Source organism: Nicotiana tomentosiformis, chromosome 1 (assembly GCF_000390325.3).
Source record: "Nicotiana tomentosiformis chromosome 1, ASM39032v3, whole genome shotgun sequence".
NCBI lineage: Eukaryota > Viridiplantae > Streptophyta > Magnoliopsida > Solanales > Solanaceae > Nicotiana > Nicotiana tomentosiformis.
Window position 1 is genome coordinate 70,224,902 of NC_090812.1, and position 12,400 is coordinate 70,237,301.

Here is a 12,400-nt window from a genome sequence, read left to right on the forward strand (position 1 = left end):
ATTGGTATCAGAGCCAAGGTACTGTCTAAGTATGCTCTGTGGTTGCAGCATAGTCTGATCTTCCACATCAGAAAAGATCTATCTTGGTAACTGAGTCAAGGTTCTGTCTGAGTATGCTCTGTGGTTGCAGCTTAGTCTGATCTTCCACACCAGAAAGGAAATAATCTTGATTTGTGTCGTCAGCTACTAAATAATATTTGTGTCAAAATGGGAGACAGTAAACAAGAAGAATCTGGAATTGCTGTAAATGAGATGAAACTGATTCTTTAAAAGATTTCATTTGATGCTGAAGAATTTATCATATCCATATTTTCCTTTTCTTCTTGCGTCTTCCTTCCTGCCCATAATGTTGAATTCTCTTGAACTGTGTTTACACAACTACAAAGATGTCTGGTAGATACACCTACTCATTTTTATTAGCAGTCTAGTTTTATCACATATAGACAAATTCCCATCAGTTGGAGTTGCTTTGCCTCTTCCTCAATTCTTCTAGTAAAGACACCAAGCTGTTGTCAGAGGATCCACCTTTCTCTACGGCCATTTTAGCCAATTTTCCTAAGGCAGCTGCACGGCTTCGCATCTCCTCAGCTTCCGGACCAACCATGAGTTTGGTCACTGCTCTCTGTATGTTTTCCCTGTTTATTGGGACTCTGCTGTCTGTTCTTTGAGACCAGGCCTGAGCACCTACTGGAACTCCTATCTTTAAAATCTCTACGAGCAGTTTTTCATTAAAAAATTGCTCTGCTGACAGTGGCCACGTAACCATTGGAACTCCAGCAGTTACTCCTTCGAGCGACGAGTTCCATCCGCAGTGAGTGACAAAACCTCCAATGGCTTCATGATCAAGGATTAGCACCTGCGGTGCCCATCCTTTTATTATCAGACCTCGTCCCTTCAGCTTTTCCTCAAATCCTTCTGGCATCCACTCATTCTGCTCTTCATTTGTTGTATTTTGCTTCACCACCCAAATAAATTGCTGGTCTGAAGCTTCAAGAGCCATTGCTATCTCAAGCAACTGAGCCGATGAAAAGATCGACATGCTGCCGAAACAGATGTATATGACCGATTTTGGTTTCTTGGAATTGAGCCAATCTAAACACTGATCCTCAGAAAAGCAGATTTCTTGTCCTCTTTGAGCTTTATCTTCATTGTCTTTATTGCAGAGTGAAACTGGACCAATGTGCCATGCTTTTCTCCCTACCACTTCCCTGTAATGTTTTACATAATTTGGTTCCAGCTCATAAAAGCTGTTTACAATAGCTCCATAACTAGTCATTTCTGCTCTCATAACATCTTTAATTATTTCAGTCATTGGGTTTTCTGTTTCATCCTTTATATGGTCAGAAAGCTGTTGTCTTGACATCTTTATTGTGTGAGGAAGGCCAGGGATGATGAACTCTTCTGTGTCCGATTCGACCTTCAAGTGAGGTTTGTGTTCCATCAAACTGTGATAAGCACAAAGAGGAAGTAAACCGGTGCCACTGAAAACTAGTCTTGGAATTCCCAGCTTGGCTGCAACGTCAACAGTCCAAGGGAAGAGAGTGCCTGCTATTAGACAATCTGGATGATCTTCTTCTAGGAACTGTTCAACTGGTTGTTGAAACAAGTAGAGGGCTTTGATGAATTTCAGGGTCATTTCTGTACTAGTAGTAGAAGCTAAGTTTTCACAGCCATCTGGCAATCCAGCTTCTTTGCAAGGGAACTCGATTGTTCGGATGCTAATATCATTGCCCAACTCTCTGTCTCTTTGGATTGTTTTGGAGAATTTAGGTGCGTTGAGAGGAGTCGTGACAAGGGTTGCCTTCACACCACGCCGAGTAAATTGCCTGGCCATGTCTACTAGTGGTATCATATGGCCTGGAGCCATCATTGGCAAAAAGTATATATGAAGTTGATCAGTTCTTTTATCCATGGTAGCTAAGATTAAGGGGAAATAATGTTTTATTAGCTGATGAGAAAGAAAAAACAGCAGTTGAAAGTAAATAGGAGTTGTTGTATTTCTAGCCTTTGCTCATCCTGTTTTTATAGGCAAACGAGGATTTGTAAAGCTTCAAGATTTAAGAAAAGTTTATTCTGATTTTAGCTTAATGTATCTCATGCAGAAAACCTTGAGGTTTTGTTTTTAAGATGAAATAGTCTTAAAATGAGGGTGAATGGGAAATGGAGGGAAAATGAAATTTTGAGTAAAATTTTAAGTTTCCCCCTCTTGACAATGAGACATTGTCCCATATTGGAAGAGGAAGAGATTTTTGGTGGGTATATATATAATTGCTCTTCTTGTAGCTCTTAAAGAGTTAAGAAGAAAGCAAGCCTTGCACCGTCGTCGTCGCTCGCTCGGCTACGGCTTCGACTACGGCTACGGATAGTAAATATTAACGTAAGATTATTCGCATTTGTAACGGATATTTTTCAATCCGTGTATTGACAGCAATATTGGCGGGACTAACAATCTTAAGGAATTTAATATTTATTTCTGTATTTGTGTTATTCTTATTATTCTGCAAACTAAAACCTTTATGGTTTTGTGTACTCTCGTTTTGGAGAGTAAAGCCTTCGTGGCGTTTTGTTGGAGATTAAAATCTACGTGATTTTTTACTCCAGTTTGAAAACGTGTATTAAACGTTTGTTTGTGTCATTTTTTTTTTTAGAAAAAAAAAGACGACTGAAAGCGAAAATCAAGTTGTTTCGATGGTGACTGCCAACGCATCGACAAGCCGAACACCGGCGTTGGCACCGGCAGAAAAACCCGAAAAATTTTCTGGGATTGATTTCAAGCGCTAGCAGCAGAAGATGTTCTTCTACTTAACTACTTTATGTCTACAGAAGTTCATCAAGGAAGATGTTCCTGATCTGCCAGATAAAACTCCAGAGAATGAACGCTTTCTCGTGATTGAAGCGTGGAAGCATTCTGATTTTTTATGCAAGAATTATATTCTTAGCGGACTGGATAATAATCTGTATAATGTATACAGTAGCGTGGAGACGTCAAAAGAATTGTGGAATGCGCTTGAAAAGAAATATAAAACTGAAGATGCCGGGATGAAGAAATTCGTTGCCGCAAAATTTTTGGACTACAAAATGGTAGATAGCAAGTCTGTTATTACCCAAGTCCAGGAATTGCAAGTGATTATTCATGATCTACTTGCTGAAGGTCTTGTCATCAACGAAGCATTCCAAGTAGCAGCAATGATTGAGAAGTTGCCTCCGTTGTGGAAGGACTTCAAAAATTATTTGAAACACAAACGAAAGGAAATGTCCCTTGAAGATCTCATTGTTCGGTTGAGAATCGAAGAGGACAATAAAGCTGCTGAAAGGAGAGGCCGTGGAAATTCAACAATAATGGGAGCAAATATTGTTGAAGATAACAAAAAGAGGAAGAAGGCTTCTGGTCCGAAATACAACCCAAGCAAGAAGCGGTTCAGTGGAAACTGCTACAACTGTGGAAAAACCGGACACAAATTTACGGAGTGTCGTGCTCCGAAGAAAGACAAGAAAAGGGGTCAAGCAAACATGGTAGTAAACCATGATGATGTTGATAACTTGTGTGCCATGCTTTCTGAATGTAACTTGGTGGGAAATCCTAAACTGTGGTGGTTTGATTCAGGAGCCACTCGCCATGTTTGTGCAGTTAGAGAAGCTTTTGCTACTTATGCTCCTGCTGGACCCGGAGAGACAATTTATATGGGAAATGCTTCAACAGCAAAAGTTGAAGGATATGGGAAGATATTTCTGAAAATGACTTCTGGCAAGGTCATGACTTTGAACAATGTCCTTCATGTTCCTGAAATGAGAAAGAATTTAGTCTTTACTGGACTTCTTGTTAAGCACGGTTTTAAGTGCGTTTTTGTGTCCAACAAGATTGTCATTAGTAAGAATGAAATATTTGTAGGAAAAGGTTACCTCACCGAGGGCCTTTTCAATCTGAATGTAATGGTTGTGGAAAACAATAATAATATTTCAGCTTCTTCTTACTTACTTGAGTCAAATGATTTATGGCATGTACGTTTGGGTCATGTCAATTATAAAACCTTGCGGAAAATGATTAACTTGGAAGTACTGCCCAAGTTTGAATGCGAAAAATCAAAATGTCAAACATGTGTGGAATCTAAGTATGTTAAACATCCTTATAAGTCAGTTGAAAGGAATTCAAATCCTTTAGACTTAATTCACACAGATATTTGTGACATGAAGTCAATACCATCTCGCGGTGGAAAGAAGTATTTCATAACTTTTATTGACGATGGTACTCGATATTGCTATGTTTACTTACTGAATAGTAAAGATGAAGCAATAGACGCATTCAGGCAATACAAAAATGAAGTTGAAACGCAACTTAACAAGAAAGTAAAAATGATAAGAAGTGATAGGGGTGGTGAATATGAATCTCCTTTTGAAGAAATATGTTTAGAATATGGAATTATTCATCAAACAACAGCCCCTTACACGCCCCAATCTAATGGGATTGCGGAAAGAAAGAATCGCACATTAAAGGAGATGATGAATGCGTTGTTGATAAGTTCTGGTTTGCCACAGAACTTGTGGGGGGAAGCCATTCTTACGGCTAATCGAATATTAAATCGAGTGCCCCATAGCAAAACACAATCCATTCCATATGAAAAATGGAAAGGAAGGAAGACCAACTTGAATTACTTTAAAGTGTGGGGGTGTTTGGCAAAAGTGCAAGTTCCTAAACCCAAAAGGGTAAAGATAGGACCGAAAACCGTTGATTGTATTTTCATAGGATATGCGACAAATAGTAAAGCATATCAATTTCTGGTTCATAAATCAGAAAATCCCGACATTCATAATAATACGGTTATAGAATCAGATAATGCTGAGTTCTTTGAAAATATATATCCATATAAAAAGGAATGTGAGTCGTTTGGTGAAGGATCTAAACGACCTCGGGAAAAAATAAAAAAAAGTACATGTAATCAGGAGGATCCAAGACGTAGTAAACGTCAAAGAACGTCTACTTTATTTGGACCAGATTTTGTGACTTTCTTATTGGAGAATGAGTCTCAAACATTTAAAGAAGCTATGACTTCTTCGGAATCATTGTTTTGGAAAGAGGCAGTCAATAGTGAAATAGAATCCATATTGAACAACCATACATGGGAATTGGTTGATCTTCCTCCTGGAAATAAACCTTTGGGTTCTAAATGGATTTTTAAGAGAAAAATCAAAGATGATGGCACTATTGATAAATTCAAGGCAAGGCTCGTAGTCAAAGGGTATAGACAACGAGAAGGTCTAGACTACTTTGATACATACTCTCCAGTTACAAGAATTACGTCCATACGGATGTTAGTAGCATTAGCTGCAGTGTATGGTCTTGAAATTCATCAAATGGATGTTAAGACGGCCTTCTTAAATGGAGAGTTGGAGGAAGAAATTTACATGGAACAACCTGAAGGATTTGTGGTTCCAGGTAAAGAAAAGAAGGTATGTAGACTTGTTAAGTCTCTTTACGGACTAAAACAAGCACCCAAACAATGGCATGCGAAATTTGACCAAACAATGTTGTCAAATGGTTTTAAGATAAATGAATGTGATAAATGTGTATACATTAAAAATGTTCCAAATCACATAGTCATTGTTTGCCTATATGTGGATGATATGCTGATAATGAGTAATGACATTGCCAACATAAATGCTACTAAGCATATGCTCAATAGCAAGTTTGATATGAAAGACTTGGGAGTTGCTGATTTAATTCTGAGAATTAAGATCCATAAGACTCCTCAAGGTCTGGCATTGTCACAATCTCATTATATTAAGACAGTACTTGAAAAATTCAAGCACTTGGGCTTTAAAGTTGCAAAGACTCCAATTGACGTGAATCTTGCATTAGCAAAGAACAAAGGCCAAAGCATATCACAATTGGATTATGCTGGTGTGTTGGGATGCTTAATGTATATCATGAATTGTACACGACCAGATATAGCTTGTGCTATAAGTAAAATGAGTCGATATACGAGCAATCCAGACCAATCTCATTGGATGGCAATGAAACGAGTTTTGGGATATTTAGAACATACCCAGAACTTTGACATGCACTACAGTAAATTCCCTGCGGTGATTGAGGGATACTGTGATGCAAATTGGATCACCGGTTCAACTGATTCTAAGTCCACGAGTGGATATGTATTCACTATTGGTGGAGGAGCGGTATCTTGGAAGTCGTCCAAACAAACATGTATTTCCCGCTCTACAATGGAGGCTGAATTCATAGCCTTAGATAAAGCCGGTGAAGAAGCTGAATGGCTCCTGAATTTCTTGGAAGACATTCCATTTTGGCCCAAACCGTTGGCACCAATATGCATATATTGTGATAGTCAAGCGGCAATTGGAAGGGCTGGGAGCGTTATGTATAACGGTAAATCTCGTCATATACGACAAAAACATAAAACCGTTAGGCAATTATTCTCTAGAGGAATTATCACTATTGATTATGTAAAGTCAAGTGATAATGTGTCGGATCCACTTACAAAAGGCCTAACTAGAGAGGTAGTTGAGAAATCATTAAGGGGAATGGGGCTATGGCCGAGAACAAGTCATTATGGCGGTAACTCTACCTAGAAGACTGGAGATCCCAAGATCTAGGTTCAAGGAGATCAAACAAAGTCATTAATGACGGTTCAACATTGTCAAATAAAATTTTAGTCCGTTCTCGTGATGAGACAATGTTCAGTACCAAGGATAAAGTATTAAGGCTTTTTAATGATTTCTAAATTTGATACGGGGTATATCAAATAGTGTATCTACAGGATGACACGTTTAGGAATCACCTATGTAAGTGTGAAGTGTTAGCCGCTTCAAGGAGAACTTTGTAAGGCCAGTTCTCTACGCACTTATAAAATCAGGCGGTGTTCATGGCTGAAACGAACGCAACAATGAGAACCAAAGACGGTTAAGGGTTGATTGTGTGACTTATGGTTGTCTAGGTATATACCAAAGATCGACGGTTCAAAGATATCAAATCTACCGATTGATCGAGTATATCCGACATAAGTTTACTACGGAAAGTTCAAAGGGAAACCTACTGATCCAGATGCGATTAATCCTTGCTTGTAAATCACACAGTTTTTTTATGCATACTTCCGTGATATAGCCATTCCCCATTCATGTGGGGGATTGTTGAGGTTTTGTTTTTAAGATGAAATAATCTTAAAATGAGGGTGAATGGGAAATGGAGGGAAAATGAAATTTTGAGTAAAATTTTAAGTTTTCCCTCTTGACAATGAGATATTGTCCCATATTGGAAGAGGAAAAGATTTTTGGTGGGTATATATATAATTGCTCTTCTTGTAGCTCTTAAAGAGTTAAGAAGAAAGCAAGCCTCGCGCCGTCATCGTCGTCGCTCGCTCGGCTCGGCTTCGGCTACGGCTACGGCTTCGGCTACGGCTACGACTACGACTTCGGCTTCGGATTTGGATTTGGATTTGGATTTGGATTTGGTCAAATGATCGATTGATTGATTAATTTTTTGGACCAAATTTATTTATTAATAGTAAATATTAACGTAAGATTATCCGCATTTGTAACGGATATTTTTCAATCTGTATATTGACCATTTGGCAGCCGCCTAATGCTCTTCCCACCATGAATATGCTTGCTGCACAAATAAGCTAATGCTTGCTCCACCATGGAGGGTGGACGATTGGTCTTCTTCAACACTGACTGCTGTTGAAGAAAGACACACAACACACAACACACAAGACCAACAAACTGAAAATCGCTCAACAGATTTGGCTATACATTGCACTCCTTCCTCTCAGCATTTCCATACGATTTTCTGAGTTTCTACTCCTTCGTTCTGCATTGTTTTAACTTCAAACAAAGCAACTGTAAGTGTGATTTGCTACCGAACTTTGTGTTCGCTGAAACACTGGGGTTTGAAGTACCACTACACCAGTGTGTTATTCATTCTATCCTGGAAGGAAATAATCCATAACCTTGGGTACTAGGAGGGGATTAAATTCCTTAAGGAAATACTGTGAATTCAGTGGGCTCGAATTAATTACTGTTTCATTACGTTAACTTATATTTTGCAGAATTATTATTTACAAATACAGCAATTTTGACGGAACTAACAGCATTTACTTGGAAAATGTATGTAGGTTGCCATTGCTGACCCTTTTCTTTGTTGAAATTTGAGTGATGTGCAAGAAAAGTAAATTGTCTATAGTTATAAGATTTTTTATGTCTAGATTGGGTTGATCTTTGGCCTTTTCTTGTCATCGTGTTTATTTTTTCTGTCTTGCCGAGGTTATTGTGGTGAGTTTGAATTGTTTAATATTTTGGACTGCTATCAAGCACATGTATGGTTGACTTGTTGCTCAGACTTGAGTGGATTACACTAGAAGCAAATCCAGAGTCTATACACGCATCTAGAATTTTTTGAATATGAGTCCATCACTACGAAAAATAGGAAAAAAAATATTAAGTAGAAATCGATCCATATCCCTGAGGATAAATAACCCAATATTCAAGCAAGTGCACAATTCAATATTTTTGGAGCATGGGTGCCAACAAATTATATTAGACTAATTCTAAAAAATACCCACATAAAATACCTAGTTTGACGGTGAAATCACGGGTTCACGTACCCCATGATTGAGGCTATAAATCCGCCCCTGTCGATACATATGCATACATCGGTTTGAGTCGGGCTAGATCTTACTTGTTCCTTTATTCTTCTTCCCTTTTTTTAAATTCCCTTTGTGACTCTTGGAAGTCTAATAGCCGAACAGGGGCGAAGCTACATTATTCTAAGGGTGGTCGTCGAAAAATTACACTGCGTATATAGATAAAATATTAAATTTTAGAGGTACATTGTATTGAACACTCTTTGTTCGCCACTAAGCCGAAGCATGGCAGGAAGGGTCAGTCTGTCTGCGGTTTCCTCCTGTCTTTTCTTCTTGCTATAGTCTTAGCAACGTATATATTAAAATTAAAATATGATTATATGATTTTCTTTCAAATTTTAGTTTTTATTAACGAAGCTATACTGCTCAAATAAAACTTTATTTAAGAAACTTTTGTTGCTATTGAAAATTGAAATCATTGATGTTCCATTGGAAGTTTAAGAAACATTGATGAATCACATGAAAATGAGAGACCAACCACTTCAATTTGTACTACTTGACTAAAAGTATTTTCTACTGCTAATGTTTTTCTTTGCACTCGGTCACTATCAATGTAAATGTTTGCCCTTCTTTCTGACTAATCAGTAGATGTAGATTGTCTTATTCCTGGTGCTTACATATTTGTTGACTATTCATTTGGAGAACATAAGAACAATCAGTAAGTATGCTGCTGTCAAGGCTCGGTGTTCACATGGTATCAAAACATTAGTTTTCAAGGGGATATCCGTGATTTGTGTTGGTCCAAGAAAGAAAATAGTTTTGAAGATTGACAAAGAAACTCCGATATGAACCAGGTCCATCACTGACAGACATAGACACCGGCAAAGTCAAGGCACGTGAGGTGCACATGCAGGAGATAAGCGTATTCTGGTAGAATGAGATATCTCCTGATCGAAAAGATTGCAAAAACGATAAGGAGAAGGACTCCTTATTCAGTAAGAACAGTATCTAAGATAAAGAAGGATTTAGGAGTTGAGTTCAACTAGAACTCTTCCACCAAGGAAGAGTAGCATTAGGATTCTAGTTAATTCTCTATCTACTAACTCCTATATATTGCAGAATGTTCTTATTGTACAGTTACACACACAAGCAGAAGTTAAGCAAGAATTGAGAGAAAAATAGCGACGCAATTTTGCAAGCAGTTCGAGTTTATTATTGAGTGTGCGAATCTGACGCTACTTGAACCAGCTAGAAGAACCAGTTCCAACTGTTGTCTTTTAGTCTAGTTATTTATAGTAGGTGGTTTTAACTTGTACCTTTTTAGCTTTATCTAGAAGCGTCTGTAATAGGTATGTTGTATTTCAAGTTAGAGTTAACTTGAAGTTTGTCGCAAATAGCTAGAGGCTAGTTTGCTACAAAGGGTTAAAGGTAATCCTAGGTTTACAAAAGAGTTTTTGTAAATGCTGTTTTGGCTCACTGATTTAGTAAAGAGTTTTAGAAAAATCCTACTAGGAAGTAGGTCGTGGCTTTTTCACCTTTTGAGCCAGGTATTTTCTACGTAAAAATCTCTGTGTTCTTTATTTTCTGTACTTATTATGCCGCAACAGTAGTAGTTGGAATACATAGAAGAACCAGGTCCTTCTATAATTTGTGCACGTAAAAAATTGGACACTACACAAATCACCCTCCTCTTGTGTGGTATTGACGTATAAAATATCAATTGGTATCAGAGCAGGTTATCCTTGAAGAGGCTAACACCTTAGGAGAAAATCAAGATGAGTGCACCACCTGGAAACTGGGAAGGATAATCCACTGCTAGGCCACCACTCTTCAATGGCCAGTACTACTCCTGGTGGAAAAACAGAATGAGAGACCACATCATAGGAGAAGACTATAAACTATGAGACATTGTCACAGATGGTCCATTGTCTACCATGAAGATAAATGACGAAGGAGAAGAGGTGCCAAAAACAAGAGCTGACTGCACTGCTGACGACTTGAGGAAATGGGAGAAGAATGCTAAAGCCAAGAAATGGCTTGTGTGTGGACTTGGTCCAGACGAGTGCAGTAGAATTCAAAGTTGTACTACTGCTAAAGAAATTTGGGACACCTTGCAAGTGGCTCATGAAGGAACTGCTCAGGTGAAGAGGTCCAGAGGTACTTTACTGTATTCTTAATATGAGAATTTCTCTATGAAGGAAGGAGAGACTATCCAAGAGATGTATACAAGGTTCACCACACTGACTAATAAACTGAAGTCTCTTGGAAGGACTCTTCTTGAAGAAGACAAAGTTGAGAAGATTCTGACTAGGGTTCTACCAGTTTCTTGGGAAAGCAAAGTCACTGCAATTCAGGAATCTAAGAACATTGCAACTCTTAGGTTGGATGAGCTAATTGGAAATCTCACTGCTTATGAACTTAGAAGGCAGACCATGAAGATGGATGTTCCCAAGAAGGAAAGGGGTTTGGCACTCAGAATCACTGAAGGTGCTGATCTGGAGGAAGATGAAATGGCTATGATCACCAAGGACTTCAATAAATACCTTATGAGTGGAAAAGGTTCTTCAAGAGGTGGAAATTACAACAAAGTAAGGGTTCTTGAAAAAAACGACCAATGAGGGCTGCTACAAGTGTGGGAAGACTGATCATCACATCAAGAACTGCCCTCAATGGAAAATTGAATGGAAGAAAGAAAGATCTGAACGAAGGAACAGGAAGAAGGAACAGGTTCATCCCAAGAAGAACAAAGGATCAACAAAGGCTATGGTTGCTGCTTGGGGAGAAAGTTCAGATGAAGAATCAGATGATGAAGATGGAGATGAAAAATCACTTATGGCAATTGGAGAATCAGATGAGGAATCTGAGGTAAGTATAATTCATCTCAAAGACAAGATTAAGTTTTTGTCTAAAGAAAAACTCTCTGAATTATTGCTAGATTTCATTGATGAATCTAAGGTAATAAATAAAGAAAAAGAACAATTGTCTAAGGATTGTGTGATTTTAAAAGCAAAGTGTAAGAACCTGGAGCTCAGAGTTAGTGAGACTGTGAGTGAAAATACTGCTCTGACGAGCCGGGTTCATACATTTGAAGCAAATGTTCTTGAGTTAAAATCTAAAAATTTAAAACTGAAACTAGGAACCAGTAAGAAGACAGCTGATTGCACACAACTCACTTTAGAAGAAAATGTAGGCAAACTGACAGATGAGTTATATAGGAAGGATGAGCGGGTAAGAGTGCTAAAGGAGGATCTAGGAAAGGTCAAGCATGAACTAGACAGAACTAGTAAATGGAACAGGTCCTCCGATGCTTTGTCATGGCTACAGGAACATCACAGTAGCAATAGAAGAGGACTTGGCTTTGGGAATTAGCTACCTAAGTGGGATCATAAAAACAAGTACCTCACTCTTCCTAAGAACAAGATTTGTACTCACTGTGGTAAGACAGGTCACTATAAAAGTGAATGTAACGCAAAAGAAAGGGCCAGTCAAAAGAACAAAAATTTTGTTCAAGGGAAGAATTGGTTACCGAGTTGGGCTAAAAGGAATTTAATTCATCCTTTTGCTTATAGAAAGGGACCCAAACTAGTTTGGGTTCCTAAGACTAACCCCTGATTTTCTTTTGTAGGTTCAAGTGAAGGGGAGCAGCCAAATATGGTACATGGACAGTGGCTGCTCAAAGCATATGACAGGAAGCAAGGACCAGTTCCTTTCACTTTAGGACCTCAAAGGAGGAAATATCTCCTTTGGAAATGGAAAGAAAGGTGAAATCATTGGGGTTGGTAAGGTAGGTAAGGATGACTCTCATTCCA

General features: G+C 38.4%; 1 protein-coding gene across 1 annotated transcript; it reads right to left on the reverse strand.

The window, feature by feature from the left end:
• Positions 1–253: 253 nt before the first annotated feature.
• Positions 254–2,106, reverse strand: LOC104116450 (scopoletin glucosyltransferase-like). Its single transcript, XM_009627309.4, has one exon. The coding sequence runs from the start codon at positions 1,910–1,912 to the stop codon at positions 455–457; it is 1,458 nt and encodes a 485-aa protein (XP_009625604.1). The 5' UTR covers positions 1,913–2,106; the 3' UTR covers positions 254–454.
• Positions 2,107–12,400: the final 10,294 nt, after the last annotated feature.